The sequence below is a fragment of the Hyla sarda genome, chromosome 2, assembly GCF_029499605.1.
Source record: "Hyla sarda isolate aHylSar1 chromosome 2, aHylSar1.hap1, whole genome shotgun sequence".
Taxonomy (NCBI): domain Eukaryota; kingdom Metazoa; phylum Chordata; class Amphibia; order Anura; family Hylidae; genus Hyla; species Hyla sarda.
This window is the reverse complement of record NC_079190.1, coordinates 277,890,121-277,917,134: the sequence shown is the minus strand read 5'-3', so window position 1 is coordinate 277,917,134 and position 27,014 is coordinate 277,890,121. Positions and strand designations below refer to the sequence as shown.

The 27,014-nt window shown below is 43.6% G+C and overlaps 1 protein-coding gene and 1 long non-coding RNA gene across 2 annotated transcripts in view; both read right to left on the bottom strand.

The window, feature by feature from the left end:
- Nucleotides 1-19,794, bottom strand: part of ZMYM4 (zinc finger MYM-type containing 4) — a 118,427-nt gene extending 98,633 nt beyond the window's left edge. The window contains 3 exon segments of the mRNA XM_056557205.1: nucleotides 7,070-7,161; nucleotides 7,163-7,535; nucleotides 19,651-19,794. Coding sequence (XP_056413180.1) covers nucleotides 7,070-7,161; nucleotides 7,163-7,527 — 457 coding nt within the window. The 5' untranslated portion in view covers nucleotides 7,528-7,535; nucleotides 19,651-19,794.
- A 360-nt stretch (nucleotides 19,795-20,154) lies between these two features.
- Nucleotides 20,155-25,354, bottom strand: LOC130356135 (uncharacterized). The gene is made up of 3 exons (XR_008888790.1): nucleotides 23,906-25,354; nucleotides 23,595-23,732; nucleotides 20,155-20,931 (listed from the first exon to the last, which is right to left on the bottom strand). It is a non-coding gene; the product is annotated as an uncharacterized LOC130356135 (long non-coding RNA).
- Nucleotides 25,355-27,014: the final 1,660 nt, after the last annotated feature.

The following is a 27,014-nucleotide window of genomic DNA, read 5'->3' as shown; positions in this document are numbered from 1 at the left end:
ACTCTGAGAGAGCAGATCTCATCGAAGTGGAAGGCGCGGTGGCACATCGTCCACCAGACGAACCACGTCTGCATACCATGCCCGCCTGGGCCAGTTCAGAGCAACTAGAATGGCGGGAAAGCCTTCCGCTTGAGTTTCCTCAGGACCCTGGAAGAAGAGGAAGAGAAGAGATATGGGAGGATGAAGTGGGACCAAGTAATCACCAGGGCTTCCAAGGCTAGAGCCAGGGAGTCCTGGGAGTTCGCCACAAACCGAGGAACTATGTGGTTGTGGTGAGACGCGAAAAGGTCCATGCCTGAAGTGCCCCAGAGGTTGCAGATTTCCGCAAACACTTCCAGAAGAAGAGACCATTCGTTGGGGTCAGCTGAGGAGTGGCTGAGAAAGTCCGCCTCCCAAGATTTCACACCTGGTATGTGAATAGCTGTTATGGTGGGGACTCTGAGCTCCGCCCATAGAAGGATCTTGGAGACTTTAGCCATAGCTGCTAAGCTGTGTGTGCCGCCCTGATGATTGACATATGCCACAGCTGTGGAGTTGTCCATCTGTACATGAACAGGGGGTCTTGGAGAAGGCACTCTCAATGGCGGAGACGAAGGTAGAGTGCTCTGAGCTCCAGAATGTTGATGGGGAGAAGAGCTTCCTGAGTGGACCAAAGTCCCTGGACCGTCCGGTCTCTGAAAACTCCTCCCCAACCACTGAGACTGGCATCCGTCAAAATGACCTACCAGTAGAGGGGCAGAAGGATTTTCCCTGATGAAGAAGAGAGGACCGAAGCCACCACAGGAGGGACTGGTGAGTCTTGGGAGGGAGAAAGATTCTCCAATTGAGGGTAAGTGGAGATTTGTCCCATCGGGACAAAAGAGAATTCTGAAGAGGTCGATAATTAAACTGGGCGTAAGGAAAGCTTCCATAGCCGCCACCATTCGACCCAGGACTTGCATGCAGACCTGAATGTAAATGGGAACAGGACATCGGAAACTCCAAACCCCTGATAATAGGGCCATATCCTTTCCCTTTCCTTCTCCTCTCTCCCTTTTCCTTACTTTTTTCCCCCACTTTCCTTCTGTGGATAGTCCGTCTGTCTGGTTTGTCATTTGTTTGTCTCTCCCACCTCACCCCTCCTTTGTCTGTGGTTAAAATGCGTTTTTAGCGACGCCAGCTGGCGGTTGGATGTTCGTGGGCTCTATCTCCTCCCTGCCTACTGCTTGGGGAGGGGGTTCTGCCGCCTTTTGGTTTAATTTGACTTATTGTCTGCCTGCTATTGCTCTGTATTTTTGTGCTCTAAAATTTTGTGACATGTTTTCTACGCTACTTCACGTTTGGATTGTATCTGTGAAAAACCTTAATAAATATTACAGTAAAAAAAAAAAAAAAAACACAAGATAATAGGGCCAGGCGCTCGTCCGGCGGAAGAAAAATCCCGGCAAACGCCGAGCCAAATTTCAGTTCCAGAAATATTAGGGACTGAGAGGGAGTAGACAGGACTTGTTCTGATTGATCGACCAGCCGACAGGGTCTGTAGAATGAGACGGAGACTCTCCTGATTCTGGACCCAGCTTGGTGCCTTGACCAGGATGTCGTCCAGGTAGGGCATGACTGACACACCCTGTGCTTGCAGAATGGTGATCACTGCCGCCCGGACCTTGGTGAAGACCCTCGAAGTAGTGGCTAGTCCGAAGGAAAGAGCCACAAGCTGAAAATGGCCCTCCGGGAGAGCAAAGCGAAGATATTGCTGATGTGCTGGAAAAATAGGAATGTGGAGGTAGGCATCACGGATGTCTACCAAGGAAGAAACTCCCCTTGATCAATGGACGCCACCACCGAACGAAGGGACTCCATACGAAAATGACGGATTAGTAGGTGGCGGCTGAGGCGCTTCAGATCCATGATCGGGCGGACGGAACCGCCATTTTTTGGGGACCCCAGACAGGTTGGAATAGAAACCTGAAAAACGCTCCACAGGAGGAGCTGGGATGATAAAAACATCCCGGACCCAAGAGTCCTGCAGGTGAGCAGACCAGACTTCCTGGAAGAGTGACAAACGTCCTCCCACCCGAGAAAAATCTACGGGTGGGGCGACCCTTCAGGCAGGGGTTGTCTTGCGGACCCCTGCCTTGGCTGCGAAACTGCCGGAGCGATTATCCAATTTCCAGGAGGGATGGGCCTTAAAGGAAGGGACCTTCTTGCCCCTAGATGGTGCCGTTCCGGTCTACCTATTCGAGCCATAGGTCCGAAAGGAACGAAGAGAGGTTGACTTCCTTCGGGAGTCGGTACTGCGAGATTCATTTAGAGGCAATAAAGAACACATACCACCAGTTGTCTCTGAGATAATCTCATCAAGGAGTTTTCCAAGCAGTCGAGAATCAGTAAAAGGAAGCTCCGTAAGAGATTTCTTAGAAGCGGCACCAGCGTTCCAGGCCTTGAGCCACATGGAACTAGGAAGAGCCACCAGATTACCTGTGGCAAAAGCCGTACCACAGTCCGATTACATAGAAGCAGAGCACAAGTAGTCCCCAGCATTGGAGAGTTGAAGTGCAAGGTCCGCCAGTTCCTCCGCAGGTGACTGAGAAAGAAAGTTCTGGCAGAGTTGGGAAGCCTAGACAGAAAGGGCTTTTAATACCCCAGCAAAAGCGAAGGACGGAAGTAAGGATGAACCTGCTTCAAAGGCGAAATTTTGCTAGATTTTCAATCCGCCGGGTCCTTGAAAGAAGCCGTATCCGCCAAAGGCAGAGAAGTTGCTTTAGAAAGGCAGGACACAGGTGCATCCACTGCTAATGGAGATGTCTACTTTGCAATAAATTCCTGGGCAAAGGAAAATTGAGCTTGAACTGTCTTGGTTCCTTGAAAGCGCTTGTCAGGATGCTTCCATGCCATTTCCAGCAAGGCAACAAATTCAGCATCAGAGCTGAACACCTTAGGAGAGGGACGGGAGTGGTGAAAGGAGACTTCTGGAGCTGGTTCTGAAGTTCCTGGGTCCTTTAGATGAAATGTGTCCCTTAGGCCGAGACCAAGGTGTCCACCATGCCGGCCATGTCAGTTCGGTTCTCTGAGTCATAGGCAGAACCTGAAGCCTAATCTTCCAGTTCCCCAGGAGAGTGGGAGCGGGTGGAGGCAGCCTTGGATGAAGGCGAAACTAACCTGGTACGCAGACTTGGAGACCCAGAGAGCGACCTCTGGTATGGGTTGCAGGGGGGGGGGGGGGGGTGGGGGGAAGAGTGGCAATACCTATGAGGAGATGAACCAGAGGAGAAACCCCTAGGATATTTATGAGAGCAGCCAAAATTGGGGGAACGTCCTGGGCAGATATACCAAGAGGCATAGAGGTGCAGGCAGAACAATTGGGTTCAACAGGACCCCAGGGCAGTTTAGTGTTGCACATTAAACAGGCATAACAGGTGACCAGGGCCATGTCTAGAGGGTGGGTTAGTTCTGGGTTCGGACATAGTGCCAGCCAGACTGTATAACAGCAAAAACCTAATTCCTCAGAAAGAGGAAGGGGGGGGGAGGCCTCATGAAGGAGAGGGCCAGAGCTGTATGAGCCAAACTCTCATTGGAGGAAAACAGGCCACAGCTGCGCACAAACCGCACTGATAGGAGGAGAGGCAGATCCCTAAACCTCTGCAGCTGTAGTGGCCGAAATTCCTGCCAGAGAGGAGTGGGCGGGGCTATGCCTCTGGGCAGAAGCATGCGGCCATAGAAAAACACCCCCGACTGCCCTATAAGTAATACATACAAAAGGAGTATGGCCGGAAGGAGTGGAGCTGTCGGCGACAGTACAGGCGCTCCTGCGCGCCGGTCGCATCAGAAGATGCGCTGGCGCAATATATAACTATATATGCCGGCTTCAACATGCGCCGAAGTTCAGAAGTTCTTGCGCTCCGGAGCATCTGAAGAATCATGTCGGCGCATCACTAGTCAGACCACACATAGAATACTGTGTACAGTACTGGGCACCAGTGTACAAGAAATATATAGTGGAGCTGGAGAAGGTTCAAAGACGGGCAACCAGGGTAATACGGGGAATGGGAGGACTACAGACCCAGGAAGATTAGATCATCAGAATTGGGGTTATTTAGTTTAGAAAAAAGAAGGCACAGGGGAGACCTGATAACTATGTATAAATATATCAGGGGACAGTACAGAGATCTTTCCCACGATCTATTTATACCCAGGACTGTATCTATTACAAGGGGGCATCCTCTACGTTTGGAGGAAAGAAGGTAAGAGCAGTGAGACAGTGGAATTCTCTGTCTGAGGAGGTGGTCATGATTAACTTAAACTTTAAAGAATTTAAAAAGGGTCTGGATGCATTTTTGGAGAACAACAACATTACAGGTTATGGATACTAGATTTATAGGAACAGAACATTGATCCAGGGATTTATTCTGACTGCCATATTTGGAGTCGGGAAGGAATTTTTACCTCTAGTATGAGAGGTTTTTGCTTTCCTCTGGATAAACTCAGTAGAGACTCATTAGGGATATAGGTTTAACTTGATGGACTCTGGTCTTTTTCAAACCTTATGAACTATGTTACTATGATTCACTGCTTTTTTTTAGTCTTTTGGATGTGGTGATTTTTTTCTGGTTTTCAAGTCGCTTGCCTATTAAGAGCCATAACTTTTTAATCGATGTAGCCATGTGGGTACCTGTTATTTGTGGGAAGTGTGCATACAGTGTTTTTAAAAACTTTTTTTTGTAAAATTATGAAACCAAAAATAGCAATTCCAGGTTTTGAGTTTCATTTTTATAGCAATATAAGGGTTAACATTATTCTTTGGGTTGATATGTTTACAATAATTCCAAATATAATTTTTTTTACATATTAAAGTGTATCTGTCCCTTTAAAAAACTTTTGAAATATCTTAGAGTCAAGTTAAAAGTTTTGATCAGTCAGAGTTTGTGTGTTCAGACCCAGATCAAATCGCCGAATAGAGTTGGGAGAAAAGCACGGCTGATACATTGTAAGTTTGTCCCGCTTAGTGAGCTCTTCTCCCAGCTCGTTCTAGTAATCAGTCGGGGTCCAGGCACCCCGACCCTAACTAATAAAAACTATTGACATGTCTCTACAATATGTCAAAATGTGACAGTGCCCATTCTAAATTAATCAGTATTCCAAATTAAAATAATTTATCCCCTATTCACTGGAGGTCCAAGCGATCTTGAGAACAGGGCTCCCCATCTGATGAATATTCTAAGTGAGAGTGACGAAATTAGAATATTCCTCAGATAGGCGGGGATAGCACTGCATCTAGGCCGGGAAGCTCAGCAAGTCAGCTCCCCCCCCTCCATTGCGCACAGTACTATAGCAATTACACTACAGGGAAGTATAGCTTTATCTGCTAGACAGAATTATGTAAGTAACCCCCTGTTTTAATGCTGTTAACCTGCACTAAAAGCCAGTGTGTTGGCTTTAGTGTGGGTCAACAGGACGTCAGTTTCCGTTTAAAATTCCAGGGTATGTTTACATAGGCGGATTACCAGAGTTGGGCTTTACGCAACGGAAAATCCATAGCAGTCCCCGTTGAGGTCAATGCAATCTGCTGGGGAAATTTTGCCACAGCTAAAACTACAGCAAAAAGCTTGATGTAAATCCGCATGTGTGAACATACCCTCGGGGTACATTCACATGTACTGCATCCCCCATGGATTCTGCTACCTATTGACCTCAATGGGTCCACAGAAAATAGACAAGAGTGGTTGATTCTCTGCAGACGCATTGTGTAGCAGAATACGCAGCAGATTTCCTGCAGTGTGAAATCTGCTGTGGATGCGGGTGTGTGTACGTACACGCTTCTAAAATAGAAAAACAACAAAATAGACCTCTCAAGAAAATACAGTGGTCCCTCAACATACGATGGTAATTCGTTCCAAACGAGCCATCGTTTGTCGAATCCATCGTATGTTGACGGATTCGTGCAATGTAAAGTATAGGAAGCTGTACTCACCTGTCCCCGCCGCTCCCGATGGTGACCCCGGGCCACCGCTGGGCTCTACGCTGTCTTCTCCTATTGGATGACGTGCGCAGCAGCGTATTGACGTCATCGGAGAGGGACACCGGAAGACCACCGGAAGACCAGCGCTTAACACGGAGGGCACCCCGGAGCATCGTGGAGGGGTAAGTAATTCTTACCGCACCATACGGGGAACATTAAACTGCTATCCGGCAGCAGCTTAAGCATTTTGCGCTGCCGGATAGCACTTAATGCGATGGCCCCGACATAAAAAAGCATCGTATGTTGATGCTGACATCAACATGCGATGGCCTCTGAGAGGCCATCGTATGTCGATTTGATTATATGTCGGGGCCATCGTAGGTCGGGGGGGTCACTGTATAGGAAATTTAAAAAAAATAATCTTCTGAAAGCATTCTGGTCAGTGAAGAAACTTTTCTGCTAGCAATGCTACAGACAGAGGTTTTTCCCTCCATAACCACTAATCTATGCCTGACTGTGAGGGTCTGCCCCTTGGGACTTGCAACAGTCTCTAGATCAATGGAACTGAAGGTCTGAAGCTAATCATATAGAATCCTTGTTTAGATTGGGAAAACCCCCTTAAATAATCTTCTGGCGTTTCATATCAGATCAGTAGTCTCTGCACTGTTTTCTTTCTAAAAAAGATCAGTGAAACATTAAAGGACTATTCCAGGGAAAAAAAAATGTTTATATATCAACTGGCTCCAGAAAGTTAAACATATTTGTAAATTACTCCTATTAAAAAATCTTAATCCTTCCAATAATTATCAGCTGCTGAAGTTGAGTTGCTGTTTTCTGTCTGGCAACAGTGCTCTCTGCTGACATCTCTGCTTGTCTCGGGAACTGCACAAAGTAGTAGAGGTTTGCTACGGGGATTTGCTTCTACTCTGGACAGTTCCCGAGACATCAGAGAGCACTTAGACAGAAAAGAACCACTCAACTTCAGCAGCTCATAAGTACTGAAAGGATTAAGATTTTTTTAATAGAAGCAATTTACAAATATTTGTTTAACTTTCTGGAGCCAGTTGATATAGAAAAAAAAAGCTTTTTCCTAGATAACCCCTTTAATGTCTTTAGGAATGTAATTTCATTTACCTTGGTTCCTGTCAAAACTTTCTTTTAAGCTGCAATCTGATTCTCTAGAAAACGTGTCTTGGAATATCCCTGCCCGGCCTGATTGCTTGGCCCGCTCTTTCTCTGGATACACTTAAATTTTTTCGGATTGTTTGTAGCATTGACTCTTTGCTTAGCTGAGGGAGGAAATCTGTTAGTCTCAAGTTACTGATAGAAATTTCCCTTTCACCTTCTGTTTTGTGCTCTGTAGTAGTCCTCTCTTTTTCCATACTCTGTAGAGGGTGTAGTGTGGAGGAATTGCTGACCGTCAGCAAATAATCCCGCTCATCGTCACCAATAATATCTTGAATTCCCTTCAGCACCTCTGAGTTCATGAAATAATTCTCATCCAATAGAGATTCCTCTGGTACCTTTGCAGTCTGCTTCTTGTAAGAGTTTTCTAAAACCACCGGCTTTTCTTTATTAATGTTGGCATCCATACTTCAATCTATATGAAGAAAAGGAACTTTTAGCAAATAGAATTATTCAGTCACTTAATACACCAATAAATTAAATAGCTTAGTTTGGATTTATTAAGCCCTGGATTTTATCACTACACTGTATGTTGTCTGAATTCTTGTTTGTAATCCAAAGCCAGCACACTATGGTGTTACAACAACTCAATGGAGGAGTTTTATGAAAAGGTCCTAAAAGTCAATGTCTTTTTGCTCATAGGAATCCATCAAAGAGCAGCTCAGTTTTTTTTAAAGCAGAATATGAAATAAAAGCTGAGCTCTGATTGGCTGTTATGTACAAGAAAGTTTTTCTTATAAAAGTTTCAAACTTGGAACAGCCATTGATTCCCTTGTTCTAAAGCTAGAAGTTTGGGTGGGGGGGGGGGGGGGTCAAAAAATTTTGAATACCTTCTTGGGGAAAATATGTATTTAAAACTCTGTCAAAGTCTTCCAGTGGCCTTTAACAGGTTTTCTGTGAACATATTGCAGCTATTTTGTGGTGAAGGGCCTATTTATCAAAGCTTGACACTGAAAATGTTGAGTGATTTGAGGGAGAAACAACCCCTGGTGTCTCCTGATGGAGATAATACAGATATGCATGACAGTCAGATGTTGCCTGTAGGTGAGATAAAGGGATTCCTTATAAACCTAGTGAGCGAATGTATCCTATCCTACCCATACTTGTGACAAGCAAAGCAAACATTGTAATTAGCTTGGAGACTACAAAAAAAACTAAAAATGGTACATACAAAAGAGCCCTGTGGACAGAAAATAAAAAGATATAGAGGTCGGAATAGGGCAATTTTAACAACATATGGCAACATATGCCACATGGCTTACTTTTTCTATTAAACTTTGAAGCTGAGTTTGCTTTCTAGATGGTGGGTGACTACTGCTATCAGCCATTAACCCCTAAATGCTGCATTTAAGAAGATTAGTGACTGGAGTGGCACCTATCCGAATGGCACCCCACACAATGTGACTTTGGGGTGCCAATCTATTACCATGGCAGCTGGAGGCCTTCTAAAGACCTCTGTGCTGGCAGTGGAGTAATTTGCTAATAGAGCCTGCCTGAAAACAAAAATAAATACACAAGCTATGTAAATATGGGTATCATTGTAATCAGACAAAGAATGAAGAAAACAAGTCAGTTTTACCATGAAGTTTGGAAAATAAAAAGCAATCATTCTACTATTTATATTGATCAGTGCAATACATATTTATTGCATTTATTTATGCAATCAGTAATCTACTAGTATAGCCTGTAGCAGGCTGTAACAGTTGATCCATCACAGCAGCCAATGACAACCAGTAAGCACCCCATGATTACAGTAATTTAGAAACTATAGACTTTTATGGGAGCAATAGTTTTACTTCTATTCGGAAGCTTTTCTGTATATTGTACGAATTTGCCATAACAAAAGTCATGGCATATGACACTGGTTGTCATTTCACAAAGCTATCATAACCCCTTGGTTTACAGGACACAACAGAGTAACACCTGCAGCCTCAACAATACACATGGCCAGCCGCTCAAGGTTTTCTTATAACTGCCCTGTTTGTTGCAGAAAGTAGCAGTAAAGAGATAGCTAATGTAAAATTGTCTCCACTACACACTATAAAGAAATCCATTGGTGTCACACATAAGTAGTGTCCATTTGTAGTATATGGTATCTACTAGGGATCGACCGATATAGTTTTTTTAGGGCAGATACCAATACTCTTTGGAGGTTAGGGCCGATAGCCGATAACTTACACCGATATTCCGGTATAAGTTAACGGCTATTTATCCCCCCCAGCGACACCGCTGCAGATCATTGATTTAAAGCGGGCGCTTTTATCGGATTATTGGCAAGGTAATTGCCGATACCGATAATGTCCTAAATCGTGAATATCGGCTGATAATATCGGCCAAAACGATAATCGGTCGATCCCTAGTATCTACAACCAGAAATGTGCACCAAATAGATGAGGAAAGCTGTGCATGCATTTTACTGTACATACAAGGCCATATTCATATCACAATTTAACAAAAATGCATGTTCAGTGTACATCAAAAAGTGATGCTGAAGTCTACTGCCACATACTGACCTCGTCTCATTCAGTTTAATGGGCCAGACTAAAGACTGTGGTTGGGCCATTTCCAGTAGGTGTGCTCATTTTAAAGGTTACCTGTTATTTGCAAAAACTATTTATACAATAGCATTATATCAGGGGTGTGGAAATGTAATAAAAAAAAACTACTTGTCCACTGGACTAAAACAGAGCAAAATCTACTTGTCCCTCATGACGATCCACTTGTCCGGACCAATTTTCGCTTTTACACTCACTTTTCCTCCTCGCCTTATAATAGCCATAACTACCTACTATAATGATACCTTTTAATTTTTCAATAACAATCTCCGAAACAAAACCAAAAAATTATTTTATATATATATATATTTATATTCGTTGAAGTGAAATTGAAATAGTAAAAGATGATTTTGCAAATTTGATGGTTTTCTTTTCTACGCCATTTACCTTGAGGTTGAGATAACATTTTGTTTTGATACTTTAGGCCGGCCTGATTACAGCGATACCAGATCTGTATAGTTTCCCTCATGTTTTACAAAATATTAAAAAAATTCTGAACTTTTTCGAATTTTTTTTTAATTGCCTTTTTTTTTTTTACCCCTGTAGCTTTATTTTATTTTTTTCCCCACATACCAGGCTGTATGAGGGCTCATTTTTTGCACCATAATCAGTTTTTTTTGTATCGGTACCATTTTGGTATTGATCTGACTCTTTAATCGCTTTTTTACTTTTTTTTCTGGGATATTATAAAAATTGCAATTCAGTGGTTTGGAATTTTTTTTTTTTTACGTTTACGTCATTTACCGTATGGGATACAAATTTACCGGTGCATAACTCAGCAGCAATTGGAGGAAGAAAAATAAGTGACCCCCTCATTGGATTCCTGTTCACCCACACTATAATCCCAGTGTATTGAGTTTAGTGTGGGTGAACTTGTTGACAGTTTTCCTTTGAAGGGGTACTCTGCCCCTAGACATCTTGAGCTGTCAGATCGCCGCGGTCCCGCTGCTGGGGAGCATGACGGGCAATACGGGGGACGGAGCAGCGTGATGTCATGGTGCCGCCCCTCGTGACATCACGGCCCGTCCCCTTAATGCAAGTCTATGGGAGGGGGCGTGACGACCGCCACACTCCCTCCCATAGACTTGTATTGAAAGGGGAGGGCCGTGATGTCACGAGGGGCGGAGCCATGACGTAACAATGCTCCGGCCCCTGTACTGCCCATCATTACATGCAGAGCGAACTCGCTCTGTGCTGTAATGATAGCGCGGTGCCGCAGCGGGGATCCCAGGGGTCCCCAGCAGCGGGACTGCGGCGATCGGACATCTTATCCCCTATCCTTTGGATAGGGGATAAGATGTCTAGGGGCGGAGTACCCCTTTAAGGGATTAATCCTATTACCCACAGAATAAAGAAAAATAAATTTTTACCGCAAAGTGTACAGCGTGAAGACAAAACCCTTCAAAATTAGCATTTAAAAAATTGCGGTTTTCCAATACTCCAATCCCAAATTTTATGATTAAAAAAAGAGCAATGGCATTACAAAGTACTTTTGACTGCACAAAAAACAAGCCCTCACAATGGGTCTGTATACGTAAATATAAAAAGGATCTTAGAGGGCAAAGAGGAAAGAACGAAAATGCAAAAATAAAATTGGCTGTGTCATTAAGGCCAAAATGGGCTGTGTTCTTAAGGGGTTAGAGGAGAACTGTAGTGCAATATAACTTATCCCCTATCCAAAGTTATAGATTGCGGGGGGTCCGACCGCTTGGACCCCCTGTGATGATCTATACAGGGCCGCGGCAGTACGCAGGAAGGGGCTTGTCCATTGTCCTCAGCATGACGCAGCGGCCACACGCCCATAGAGATCCATGGAGAGGAGGGGTCTGACGTGGCTTTCTTCTGGGGGCGACACAGCGCTTCCTGCGATCGATAACTTATCCCCTATCCTTTGGATAGGGGATAAGTTATATTGCACTACAGTTCTATTTTGACAATCTCTCTGGATTCCTGTGATTGTTAACTTCTCTCCCACTCCAAAAATACAGGTATTAACCCCTTAACGGCGCAGGACGTATATTTACGTCCTGCGCCGGCTCCCGCGATATGAAGCGGGATCGCGCCGCGATCCTGCATCATATCGCTTCGGTCCCGGCGCTCATCAACGGCCGGGACCCGCGGCTAATACCACACATCGCCGATCGCGGTGTGCGGTATTAACCCTTTAGAAGCGGCGGTCAAAGCTGACCGCCGCTTCTAAAGTGAAACTGAAAGTGACCCGGCTGCTCAGTCGGGCTGTTCGGGACCGCCGCGGTGAAATTGCGGCGTCCCGAACAGCTGATCGGACCCCGGGAGGGCCCTTACCTGCCTCCTCGGTGTCCGATCGACGAATGACTGCTCCGTGCCTGAGATCCAGGCAGGAGCAGTCAAGCGCCGATAATGCTGATCACAGGCGTGTTAATACACTCCAGTAATCAGCATAGGAGATCAGTGTGTGCAGTGTTATAGGTCCCTATGGGACCTATAACACTGCAAAAAAAAGTAAAAAAAAAAAAAAAAAGTGTTAATAAAGGTCATTTAACCCCTTCCCTAATAAAAGTTTGAATCACCCCCCTTTTCCCATAAAAAAAAAATAAAAGTGTAAAAAAAAATAAAAAATAAACATATGTGGTATCGCCGCGTGCGTAAATGTTCGAACTATAAAAATATATCATTAATTAAACTGCACGGTCAATGGCGTATGCGCAAAAAAATTCCAAAGTCCAAAAAAGCGTACTTTGGTCACTTTTTATACCATTAAAAAAATGAATAAAAAGTGATCAAAAAGTCCGATCAAAACAAAAATCATACCGATAAAAACTTCAGATCACGGCGCAAAAAATGAGTCCTCATACCGCCCTGTACGTGGAAAAATAAAAAAGTTATAGGGGTCAGAAGATGACATTTTTAAACGTATACATTTTCCTGCATTTAGTTATGATTTTTTCCAGAAGTGCGACAAAATCAAACCTATATAAGTAGGGTATTATTTTAACCGTATGGACCTACAGAATAATGATAAGGTGTAATTTTTACCGAAATATGCACTGCGTAGAAATGGAAGCCCCCAAAAGTTACAAAATGGCGGGTTTTTTTCGATTTTGTCGCACAATGATTTTTTTTTCCGTTTCGCTGTACATTTTTGGGTAAAATGAATAATGTCACTGCAAAGTAGAATTGGCGACGCAAAAAATAAGCCATAATATGGATTTTTAGGTGGAAAATTGAAAGGGTTATGATTTTTAAAAGGTAAGGAGGAAAAAACGAAAGTGCAAAAACGGAAAAACCCTGAGTCCTTAAGGGGTTAAAGGGATTCTCTGCTTGAGATATCCAATCTAGTTCAAAAGGTCCCTAAAGGGATATTAAGAACAAATACAATTAATTATATAGGGCATGGTGTAAAAATAACAAACAAGTGATACTTATTTCCCTCCTGTTCCCTGCAACTCCGGTCTCACAGACTTCTGGTCCCACTGTTCATCTTTTTCACCTGCTTTCGAGACTAGGTGTCTGAGCAGGACCTGCCGCCAGTCACTAACCACAGCAGTGTAAGTCTCGACTAGTGATTGGCTGAGCGGGTGGGCATGTCCTGCTCAAATTCCTCAACTTGGAAGATGGGAGAAGAGATAAAACATCATGAGACTAGAAATCTGTGAAACAGAAGCAGCGGGAGACCAGAATAGGTAATTATTACTTTTACATCATACCTAGCACCATATAAAACATTTTGCTGGAATACCCCTTTAATGCATTACTGTCATTTAAAGAAAACTTTTGACATGTTGCACAAACATGTAAAAAGTTCAGATAAGTTGGGGTCTCAGTCCTGAGACCCCTCTGAGCGTTGAATATAGTTAGGAGAATAAGACAGCTGTGTGTTTAACTCCCTGGCTCGCTGCTACGTCGGATTGCTGGAAATGGTTTTCATTGTAAGACAACGTTCCCGTTTTGCAAAGCTTGCTGCAGAATTTCTGTGTGCTCAAAACACAGAATTCTGATGAAATTCAAAGCCCCATTGACTTCAATGGGATTCCGCCAGGAATTCAGCAAAATTTAAAGACACGTTAAATGGGGGAGATTTATCAAAATCTGTCCAGAGGAAAAGTTGCTGAGTTGCCCAACCAATCAGATTGCTTCTTTCATTTTCAGAGGCCTTTTAAAGTGTGCTGATTGGTTGCTATGGGCAACTCTGTAAACTTTTCCTCTGGACAGGTTTTAATAAATCCCCACCAATGTTTTTGCAGAAATCAGAATTTCTGCAGCGGAAATTCCGTCATTTAAATGGGACAGCGGCATCCCCATTCAACACAATGGCCCTTATTTACTAAGAGTGGAGTGTAGGTTATAATTCCCTACATTTTGCTTTTTTTGCTCTGATCTGTAGGGTTTTCCTCAAATTCACCACATTTAATGTGGAAACCGTAGTAAATATGTTGAGCTTTTGTGAAAATGTAGGGCCCCGCCCCTTTTCCCGGCGGTCACACCCCCTTTTCGGGTTTTCTCAGATCTCAAAATCTAGCGAACAACCCGACAAAACATTTCGTGTTTGCAATAGTAAATGAGGACCAATGTGCAGTTGAACTTTTCCAGCAGATTCCGCTAGGAAATACTGCCCTGTGAACATAGCCTGAGTCTCAGGACTAAGACACTAAATGATCAAAATTTTTGATGTATTTGTGTGACATGTTATAAGTTTATTTAAATGACAGGAAAGTTTTAACAAAGTACTAATCACAAGAAGCCCCCACTGATAAACTTTAATTTGTTGGGAAACATGGTGCTAATTATTTAATTTCCTTACAGCATCACCATAGGGAAGGTGAAAGCCATTGACATTTTTCTCTGCTCAGGTCCCACATTTTAACCTGTTAAGGACCAAGGGCATACAGGTACACGCTTGCGTCCTGGTACTTAAGGACCAATGGTGTACCTGTATTCCCTGAATCCTTAAGCGGCTTTAAAGAGAGTGCAGGTGCGCTGCTCGCTTCAGAACAGTGAGTGTTTCGGCTACCGCCAATGCTGGTCATTAACCCTTTAGGTGCTGTGATCAATGCCGATCAAGGCGTCTAAAGTGAAAGGTTATTGTTAACTCAGAAGGGCTTACGGAACCCTCGCAACGTGATTGCGGGGGTTCTGTGGCAAAAATTGTGGAAGAGGGTGCCCTTACCTGCCTCCTGCTGCTATCCTAACTGATGTAGCCTGTCTTAGCCAGGCTAGATCAGTGGATAGCCGATCACACTGTATAATAGGCAAAACATTACCGTATATAGAAAATGCAACACAATTATTGCATATCAAAGTCTCTTTTGGGGACTTAAAGTGTAAAAAAAAAAGTTATAGGGGTCAGAAAAGAACAATTTTATGAATATGAATTTTGTTTAAAAAAATGCAAGCTTTTTTTTTAAAGTAGTATAATAGAAAAACTATATAAATTGGGTATTGTGTTAATCACATCAACCTGCAGAATAAAGATAATATATTATTTTTAATAGGGATGCACCAAAAGGGAAATTTTGGGCTAAAACTGAAACCGAAATTTTAGGCTATGTTTGCCCGAAAACCGGAACCAAAAAACACATTGCACCACCTACTTTTTTTTTTTTTTTAAATATAGTTTTTATATATACAGGGATTTATGAGGGCTTATTTTATGCGCTGTGATCTGTAGTTTTTATTGGTACCATTCTAGTTCTGATGTTTTTTTTTTTTTATACTTCATTTTTTTTTATGATAATCTATATTTTTGGACTTCTGCCATTACTCTGTCACTGTTATAAGCCATATCCTGTTATGGGGGTACTTTATCACTGTTATAAGCCATATAACAGTGATAAATACCCCCATAACAGTAAGAGTACCCCCATAAGAGTATATGGCTTATAATAGTGATAAAGTACCCCTCACAGTATAAGCCATATACTGTTATGGGGGGTACTCTATCCAGGAGGATTATACACTATCAGTTTCCAAACCAGGGTGCCTCCAGCTGTTGTAAAACTACAACTCCCAGCATGCGTTGACAGCTGAAGTCTGTCCAGGCAAGTTGGGAGTTGTAGTTTTGCCACAGCTGGAGGCACCCTGGTGGGAAACACTGCACTATATATTCCCAGGCTCCCTCTTATGAAGATGGCCGCTGGGTATGATCCAGAGCAGCTGCCGCACTATGGTGGATAACTCACAGCTCACCCCCTGCGACCTCCTCCACTCAGAGCCCACGGACACCGCCTTGGCCACCTCATCCACAAAGCTCATGGTCCCGTAGCTCAGCAGCAGACAGCTCCCTGTCAGCTGGGCTACCAGAAGCGGTTCACGAGGCGCAGCTCATGATGTCATCAGCGTGAAAACATCAGCCACCTACAATTTCTACCATTACCTACGGGCTATGATGCAAGCACAGCTCTTGCACTCGCAACATAGCCGCGGCGGGACTCAGGGCGTACAGGCGTGTTCTGGGGTGCTCAGTCCCTGGCACCCAGGCTGTACCTGTAGGTAGAGATGAGCGAAGTTACAGTGATTCGTTTCGTCACAAACTTCTCAGCTCGGCGTTTGCTGACTTTAGCCTGCATAAATGAGTTCAGCTTTCAGGTGCTCCGGTGGGCTGGAGACTCTTTCCTAGGACTGTATCCACCTTTTCCAGCCCACCGGAGCACCTGAAAGCTGAACTAATTTATGCAGGACATAGTCAGCAACCGAGCCGAGAAGTTTGTGACGAATTGAATCACTGTACGTTCGCTCATCTCTACCTGTAGGCCCTGTGTCATTTAGGTCACGGCCGCCCAAAATTTTCGGCACAAAAATGCATCACCCGAAAATGCCAAAAGCGGCATTTTCAGATGATAATTTTCGGCAGCTGAAATTTCAGTGCATCCCTAATTTTTACCATAAAGTACACTGCGTAAAAACCAAAGACCCTAAAAGTTACAAAATTTAAGTTTATACATTTTCGCCCACAAATATTTTCTTTGGTATCATGGTACATCTTAGGCCCCTTTCACACTAGAGGTATCATCCTGAAAAAACTTCCATCATTACTCCCGTCAAATAGTCCTGAAAACGTCCGTCAAAAAATCCCATTCATGTCAATGGGATTTTTTGACCATCCTTTTGCATCAGGTATGTCCGTTTTTACTAATCTCCGTTATTTTTGACGGCACAAAAGACTTTTCATGCACTAATTTTTGTTCCGGCAAAAATAAAGGTGAAATAACGTCCATTAAAATTTACATTGAAGTCTATGGGAAACAGATGTTCACAAAAAACATCGGTTATTATCGGTTATTGTCCGTTTTTTTGTATTAAGCATGCTCAGTACAGCATTACAACCAGGAAGTCACATGGAAATAAAATAACGGACATAAAATAACGGATTATAACGGGTGATAGCAGATGGCACATGTCCGTGTTTTTGAGAGTATGTCCATTAAAATTGGTCATCAGTTATTATCAGTTGTATTCAGTTATTTTATCCAGTTTTTCATGACCGTTATTGCTGAATAATGGATGTCAGAATGCAGTAACATAACTGTAGTGTGAAAAGGGACCTTATGGTAAAATTTAAGAGGTAATTACAAAGTACAATTGGTGGCGCAAAAAAATCATACGGCGTCTGTCCCGTAATTCCCTTCCAAGCCTCTTTCCAACAGCTTTCAAAACATTTTTAAACAGATCCCATTGACATCAATGGGATTTTTTTTTTTTTTTAACAATCCTTTGTTAGCCGTTTGCACCAGTTTGGTTTCATTTTTATTTATTTTTTTGCAGGAGAAAAGGCCGTGCATGCAGCATTTTTCTCCCAAAAACCGACAATAAGGCTAGGTTCAGACTACGGAATCTCCGGGCAGAAAATGTCTGCGCTGAGTTTCCGAGTGCGGCCAGCGCCGACAATCAGTCGGCGCTAGGACCACACAGACACTGCAGTCTCCAATAGACTGCACTGTGTTCCGTAAGTATTTCCACCTGAAGAAAGAGCACCGCCATTCTTCAGGCGAAAATTTCCAAGCAGATTTTCCGTTCACAAATTCCGCAGTGTGAATTTATAAATGGAAACCCATTCACTACACTATACATTTTAGCAAGCGGAATTTCCACCTGAAATTTCAAATCGGAATTGCATGCGGAGATTCCGTAGTCTGAACCTAGCCTTAAAGAGATTAAAAAAACTGATGCAACAGGATTCCACCTAATGGCATCCTTTTTCATCCGTTTGTTAGTATGGACAGGAGAATAGCGGGACGAGAGATAACATCCATGTGAACCTAGCCTAAAAGAGCTATGGATTTTAAAAGGAGAGGAGGAAAAGACAAAAGCACAAAAATTAAAATTGCCCTCGTCCTTAAGTGGTTTAACTGAGTCTGCAAATGGAGCTCTGCAAATGGACCTCCCAGAACAGTAATGTACACTTGGCCTAAGAGCTGCAGACACTGCAGATAGCTGTTAGGATATCAAAGCAAACTATACCTTTCCTGAGACTCATCGTGGCTGCTACACTTTTAAAATTACCTTTTTTCTTTTAAGTGCCATAGAGGCAGAGCCGAGCTGATCAAGTGCCACAGCCTAGCAGCCCTTCTCAGCCTCCCCTTGACTGATGTACAGGGCCCTGGGTGTACAGGGAGGGGAGGACAAGAGTGGAAGAGGGCAAGGCTGGGGCACTTAGAGAAGCAAAGCTCTACCTCCTCGACAGACAATTTTAACTTTGGCAGCCACTGTTCGTTCCAGGAAATGTAGTTTGCCTTTATACCCAGATATCCAAACCCATCATTTTTCTTTTGAAAACAAGTTATATTTGTATAAAAAGGCAGGAATGATACTCACCTTACCAATCCCCTGCCATTCCCATACCTACTGATCTCTCTTCACTCATCTTTAACAAAGATGTATTGACAACACGCGACAACTGCAGCAATGACGTCACATCATCAATGGCAAACAGTGGCTTCCCAAGGTGGCAACAGGGGATTGGTAAGGTAGAAGTTCTTTTTTATCTTCTTTAAATTACTTAAAGGGTCTTCCAGATGAAATTTTTTTTTCATATACCTGCAGTTGCATTAAAAACAAAACGCTGATGTCATTCTAAAGTAATTCAGTCCCAGGAAATACTCAATCTGTCAATCACTGGGCATTTTCTACCTAAACATCACAGGAACCAGGAAGAAAAGAAAAGCATCAGGGAATGAACCCCTTCAGATCTACAGTAATGGGGGGGGGTATGCCTTCTTGTTTTAAGTGCATAGAAAATGTATTGGGAGCCTTCTTTGGAGACATGAAGGGGTTACAAGCTGGGTACAGTGCTAAGAAATACAGAGGTGCTATATGTTTCAAGGTAACACTTTTTGGGGGGGCCTTCCCTAAGTTAAACATATGGCTTCAGGACACAAGCTAAAGCTATGCTCATTGTCTGATCAAACTGGACTAGAATGAATGATAACAGATGCCTCCATGTGCACCCAATGCTGCCAATATGACCCTCTCAATATGGAACCTATACCAGAGGTGACAAACTGCTTTATATAGCAATACAAGTCACTATGGAACACTGCTGTAGGAGCTTCTTTCCTACCACCACAATAGAATAGTTGAGAGGATGCAGTGTGTGCACAGAGGCTAAGCAGGCATACAGCTGGGTGCATGTAATGTCCACTCTGAGAGGATGTCCAGGGCACCCCCACATACAATGCCCAGAGGCAGGGCCCGTCCATGTGCAGCATTGTACCTATGCACTGAGGGGACATGGCACTCTCCCTGCACTAGGGATGCAGCACCATACAATGTCTGCTGGCCCGTAACATGCACATGAGGCCACCATCCTCACAACTCAATGAGCCCAGTGCTGCACCGAATACACATCCATAGGAGTGCACACAAGTGTCTAGGTGCAGCGCGGGTCACACACACAGGGAGACACAGAGCTGTGCAGCCATGAGCCCATGGTTCCCAGCCCGCCCTTTTACAGCACGAGCTCTCCCCCCGGTAGGCCCCTCCCTGCAAACCGGTCCTTACCCCCCGGCCAACCCGGGTTCTGTATCCCGCCGCTCCGCCATGTCGGCCCCGGACCCGTCCAAATGCAACACTCCGCAGGGGGGGTGAGAGGTGGGCGGGTCAAGACAGTTCCATAGCAATTAGAGGGGAATAGAAAATGTCCTAGGTAGCGCTCACACACCTGCCGTTTAGACAGGAAGACTACAAGACGTAATAGCCGGGGGCAGTCAACCACAATTTATCTGCCTAGAACTTATACAGGAAATCCCAGTGGACGGCCAACGGACACGGAACGCTTTTAATAACTCGGTCTGAACCTCCCCAATCTAATTGATGGGATGGTTCAGTCCGTAGACCCGGGAAAGCACGCAAGCGCGAACATGAAGGGCGGGAACTAAGCAGACAGGCATGCGTGGGGAGGAGGGTTCTGCACGTGCGCACTGGGTGCAATCAGTTCGGCAGAAACATACTCTTAAAGAGACAGTAACACATTATCACTGCTTCCATTTTGTTTGCTCCCCCAAAAGTATATGGGATTTTTAATTTTCCAGATGAATTCAGAATAACATTTCAGATAAAATATATACATTCAGAAGCTTAAATTCTGAAAATAAAAGCTCCAGTTTAGAAATGTTTGCATGCACAAAATACATTACTGGTACTTAAAAAAAAAAATAAGGATTAAAGATACATATTCTCAAATACACTGTATAGAAGTGAATGCATGCGTCACGTATATATTTATATTCCTAAATAAAAAGTACTGTAATAAAAAATATTTTTGTTTAGTTGTAATAGGAAACAATGTTGTTGTTTTTCCAAAATGTTTGTGTTTCAAAAACTGGGGTTCATGTCTCAAAGCTTAAAGGAGTATTCTGCAATCAGTATATTAAGAAGATCTGTTGTTTAATAATGGCGTTCAACAACTTTCCCTAAAGCCATGAGGGATACATGGGAATAAACAGAAAAATCTACACTTGGACTTCTCTATTGAACTCAACGCTGCGTCCAATCCACAAAGAGAAATGCTGCGGATTGAAAAATTAGTACTAGAGGTCAATTCTTTGTTGATACATTCTGTAAATCCAGACGGAACATCCACGGCCTTTCTGCTATGTGGCCTATCTGTAACAAGCCGAACCAGTGTACTCATCACGACAATGATAACTTTTCATCCTTAGGCTATGTTTCCACTTGGGGTTTTTCTGGCAGTTTTTGGATATCTGCCACTGCAGTTTTTGAGCCAAAGTCAGAAGTGGATCCATAAAGGGGCAGATTTACTTAAAGGTGTACACACATTACCTAGAAGTAGATTGATGGTTGAACAACTGTTAAACAAATGATTTTATAGTAAAAAATCATTTCATAGATGCAACCATATATGTTTAAGTCCATATTGGCTGTTGCGGTTGTTCATTTTGTCCATACATGCTCAATAACACTGAATGAAAGATCTTTTTTGGAACATTCAGAAAATATCTTCCAAAATTTCAAACTTGTCCAACCTCTTTTCAGGTGATGGCAGTTGGCTTGGTCCTCAGTCAGCTAAAACTATTGTTTGGTGTTAAAGGGGTTGTCTGAGGACAGAACTTTGTAGAAAGGAAAGCAGGTACTGCAAAAATAAAAAAAAATAAAGCATACTCCCCCTCCCCGATCCCCGCCTTTATCGCTCTGAGAGCTCCCGGTCTATGGTGCTCTCTGCTTCGTACTGCTTCCCTTCATGTGCCATTCATTCAGGAAATGCCCTGAGGTGGTTCACCTAGAGCCATTGAGAATGGCAGCAGTGGGGAGTCGGGGAAGGTGAGTACGCCATTGTTTTTTTGTTTTGTTTTTTGCAGCACCCAGGGTCAAAAAAAAAATTCTTTCACTGATAAGCCCTTTAATTTTTGCTCAACAAATGATGGTTTTGATTGTTATTTTCCAATTTCATCAATTTTAATCTAATGTGCATGTTTAAATTAATTCTTAACAAGCTTAAACCTAGACTAGACAGGATAAAAATGTACCAGATTTATCATAGTGGCTCCGGCTGTTTGACAAATTTGGTGCACTTTTAGTCTGTCTCTGCTAAGTTTAGACTATTAGGGTACGTTCAGACGAGCGGATCCCCAGCGCGTATTATGCTGCGGATCTGCTGCTGAAGGACCGCTGTATGCTGCCTTTACAGGTGCCTGTTCAGAGCACTACGAGCAGACACACTACGAAGTGTGAGTCACTGCGGTCATGCGCAGTATACTCGCACATCATGGCCGCTCTCGGCCTAGCTTAGGGAGCAGGGGGAGGGGCCACGATGTGTGCGAGTACACCGCGCATGAGCAGCAACTTGCAAATCGCAGCAGCGTGTCTGCTCGTAGCAGCGTATTGCCGCTCCGAGCAGGCACATCTAAAAGCACCCTGTAGGGGTCCTTCAGCGGCGGATCTGCAGTGTAAAATACGCTGTGGATCCGCTCGTCTGAACGTACCCTTAGGGTGTGCTACCTGATCGGATTTACTTTCAAACTCACAGTGTGTTTCCCACTGCGAGTTTGAAAGAGAACAGGCTCTCTGCAGGAAATTTTAGGCAGCGGCATCTCTGCTGCCATAAATCCGTCACAGGCCCCATTAAATTAATAGGGTCTGCGGTGGATTTTTCACCGCAGAAATACACTGCTGAAAATCTGCTGAAAATCTGCTGCAGATAGCCCGTGGAGAGCCTGCTGCCATGTTGGTCATTTGAACGCACCTTTAATTTATGCTAGAATTCTGCCCCAGAATTCTGGCTCAATTTTGGTAAATATTTAAAGGGGTTATCCAGCCAAATACATCTTATCCCCTATCCAAAGGATAGGGGATAAGATGTCTGTTTGGGGGGCGTCACCCCCCTCCTATAGACATGAATGCAGGTGCTGCATGGAGATCGCCCCTGCGATCAGACATTGGACATTGGATAGGGGATAAGATGTATCCTTTGGAACTTTGGATAGTGGATAAGATGTATTTGGCCGGAATACCCCTTTAAACCACACCTATTTGTAGGGGGAAAAAAGTGCTTGTGTTTCCCACTGCGAGTTTAAAGGGGCCAGGCTTACTGTGGGCTGTGCGGGGGAATGTTTGCAGCGGAAATTCCGCCATAGATCCAATTAAAGTTAACAGGATCTGTGTCGAATATTTAACATTGGAAATCCGCTGCTGCCAGCCCACAGAGAGACGGCCCCTTTCAAACTGACAGTGGGAAACACACTGCAAGTTTGAATGTAAATCCGCTTGTGTGAACAAGCCCTAAAACAGTGTTTCCCAAAAAGGATGCCTCCAGCTGTTGCAAATCTACAACTCCCAGCATGTTGGGACAGCCGAAAGCTAGAAGTTGGATTTTTTATTTATTTTTTTAAAGCTGAAGGCACCCTGGTTGGGAAGCACTGGTCTAAAACAGTGTGGTTGGTGTCCAGCATATGCACAAGTTTTTATCAAAACCTGTGCAGAGGAAAAGGGGACCAGTTGCTTATAGCAACCAATCAGTTTACATCTTTAATTTTTAAAGAGGTCTCTGAAAAAAAGAATAAATCTGATTGGTTTCTATGGGCAACTGCTCCCCTTTTCCTCTGCACAAGTTTTGATAAATCTTCACCAAATTGTGCTAGAATTCTGGCTAGTAAATTTGCCCCCATTATATCATGTAGCTTTATTTGCTGAAATCGTAAAACCCTTCTAAGGCGCATCTGGCATCAGTCTATAGAGAACATCTATAAGAGATAATCATAGCACAGCTGTCACACCCACTAAACAAAAGACACAACTCTTGCTTGGGCTGGTGTTTAAACACGTGCGCTGTATGCCAATTAAGGTGCCTTCTGGCCTATTTCACAAAGGAGCATCATAAGGTTGTGCCACAATATGGTTCTCTCGTGCAGGTTAGAAAACAAATTGTTTACTTCAAGCAACAAGGACACTTTCTCTAAGGCAAATGTGTAAAACTAGTGGTAAATCACCTTGCAGAACTAAAGATGTTTTGTGGTTCAGAGGTACTAGGCACTTGGATCCACAGTGAATGGGTGAGAATGCTTGCACAGCCATCCCTGTCCGAGCCGGTCACTACTGTGGTCTGTGATCAGCTGACTGGGTATTTCCTGGTGTTAAGAGCAGATATCAGGAAGCAGAAATCAGCCAGGGCCTAGACAGCATGGGAATAGCATAACGATTCCTGTTCTTATGTTCTACATTAATAAAGGGGTATTCCAGAGATTAAAAAATATATACAAATCTATATTGCTGGGGCCATAGGAAAACAAGCTACACTTACCTATCACGGGTCCCCTGCAGGTACTGTTGCAGCTCCCATTTTGTCTGCTCCCGATCCTCCACTGCCCCTGTCTTCTGCCTGCTTCTAAGACCAGAGCTTGGAGAAGGACCTGCCTGCTCAGCCAATCACTGCCTGATTGGCTGCTAGGAATATCCCTTTAATGAAGGCCCTTTCTCACTACAACACACAGCTGCTGAAAAGAGCTCTCACTATGGAGGACTTGGCATGAATAATTATTATAATAGTAAGATACGCTTCCCTATCCACGTTCACCATGCCAAAAGGAAAAAAAAGCCAAGGGGAAGGAGGTGGCTCTGGACCCATTTGTGGTCAAGAAGGCTGAAGTGAAGAAAATAGTGAACCTACTGTTCCAGAAGGTGCCAGAGAACTTTGGCCTGAACATTCAAATTGGTCAGAACATTCAACCCAACAGAGATCTCACCGGCTTCATAAAAAGTCTGTGCTACGTCCGGCTCCAGTGCCAAAGATTCATCCTATACAAAGGTCTCAAGGTTCTGTGGTGGCCCAGTACGGGAGGTGTTACCCCGTGCTCCTGCTGTCCTGTCAGGCAGCCTCCTTCACTGTCCCAAGGCCCCCTGCACTTGTTTCCACATTGTAAATATGTTTTACAATGTAATGTTGTTTTAAGAGTTATACCATGTGATATATCATGTGATTGTTACCCAGGAGGTACCAGTGACCAGGTGATCCCAAGAGTGACCTATGGGCTCCCTGCTAGTCTCCCCCATATAAGCCCTGGGTGGAGCTAGCTTCTGCTAAGCTGAGGTCCAGAGCAGTCGTGCCTAGTGTGTGTGTCCAGAGTGTTGGAGGCCTCAAAATCAAGTCCTGCAGCCACCAACAATTCAAGTAAGCTAAAGTCACAGCTTTATGAGTCAAGTCAGTCCCTGTCATCTGTCAAGTCTGCGTGGTCTGCATTCAATTGTCCAGTCCTACTACAAGTCCCAGCAAGCCCTTAAGGTCTCTGTGTCACTGATCACCTCCTTGGGCCCTGGATGAACTGTATAGACTTTAACAAACTGTCTACCTTCAGTAAAGCTACCATTGTCCGTAACTTGGCATTGGAGTCTTTATTCCCCCCCTTCCTAGCCCAGGATTCAGCGGTATACCTTCGGGTGGTTATAGGCTAAACCACACCCTGGCATCACAAATACAAGAGGTTAATGCCATCTTCCCCTAGGGTAACAACATCTGCCCTGCACCACACACCCCGCCACCACTGTTTCTCCTGGGATCAACCAGTTTACCCAAGCCCTGGACTTGCAGAAAGCCACTCAGCTCTTCAAACTGTCCCACAAATATGGACCTGAGACCACGCAAGAGAAGAAGAAATGGCTCATGTCCTGGACTAAGCAAAAAGTGGCTGGTAAAGTAGACACCTCCACCGAGAGAACCCCGGTGATGATCCAAGCAGGTGTAAACACTGTCACTGGTGGAGATTTATCAAAACCTGTCAAGAGGAAAAGTTGCTGAGTTGCCTATAGCAACCAATCAGATCGCTTCTTTCATTTTACAAAGGCCTTTTCAAAAATGAAAGAAGCAATCTGATTGGTTGCTATGGGCAACTCAGCAACTTTTCCTCTGGACAGGTTTTGATAAATCTCTCCCAGTAGGTGTAAACACAATTAGCACCCTGGAGGAGAACACGGAGACCAACTAGTCAGCATTGCACACAATGTGGATCAGATGTTATTGAGCTGGTTGTCTTCCTGTCAGCTCTGTGCTGAAAAACTGGAGTAGCATACTCCAACCAATTTTTTTGTTGTGGTGCTTCATGGCTTAAAAAACAAGCTCTCATATAGGTCTGTAGGTGGAAAATTTAAAGCGTTATGATTTTTAGAAAGTGAGGTGAAAAAAAAATTAAATAAAAAAAACTCTGTGTCCTTGAGGGGTTAAAGGGGTATTCCAGGAAAAAACTTTTTTTTATATATCAACTGTCTCCAGAAAGTTAAACAGATTTGTAAATTATAGAGTTAGAGGAGTAAGGATAAGGTTACTCACTGTATTTCATCTGCAATTCGGTGCTATCGGGAGGGCTGAGGTGTCAGGGAAGACACATATGTCAACGAGGTAAAACCAATGTGTTTATTTCCAAGACATAAAAACATAAACAAGTAGGCAGACAACGCGTTTCACGAGGAGACCCTCGCTTTATCACATCCCCGCGTTGTCAGCCTACTTGTTTATGTTTTTATGTCTTGGGAATAAACTCATTGGCTTTACCTCGTTAACATCTTCCCTGACACCTCAGCCCTCCCGATAGCACCGAATTGCAGACGAAATACAGTGGGTAACCTTATCCTCACTCCTCTAACTCTATGAATCGTACCGCCATCATCTGATGACCGGGAACGGATGCAAGGCTGCCACGGGATATGTTTGAATACTGACTCATATGCACAATACTGATAGGTGAGTGTACTGTCTCACTATTGTTTCCATTACTGTCCAAAGCGATAGATCTGAAACAGAACACCTATTACATTGGTTTCACGGCACTTAGATAGCGCCTGTGTCTCTGTTCTCTCTCTCTCTCTGCAGATTTGGAAATTACTTCTATAAAAAAAATCTTAATCCTTCCAGTAGTTATCAGCTGCTGAAGTGGAGTTGTTCTTTTCTTTATGAAAACAGTGCTCTCTGCTGACACCTCTGCTTGTCTCAGGAACTGTCTGAAGCATTAGAGGTTTGCTATGGAGATTTTTCTCCTACTCTGGACAGTTCCTGAGACAAGCAGAGGTGTCTGCAAAGAGCACTGTTGTCAGACAGAAAAAGGACAACTCAACTTCAGCAGCTGATAACTACTGGAAGGATTAAGATTTTCTAATAGAAGTAATTTACAAATCTGTTTAACCTTCTGGAGCCAGTTGATATAAAAAAAAAAAAAAAAAAGTTTTTTCCTAAAATACCCCTTTAACCCGTTAAGGACTCAGCCCATTTTGGCCTTAAGGACTCAGACAATTAAATTTTTACGTTTTCATTTTTTCCTCCTCGCCTTCTAAAAATCATAATTCTTTTATATTTTCATCCACAGACTAGTATGAGGGCTTGTTTTTTGCGCGACCAGTTGTCCTTTGTAATGACATCACTCATT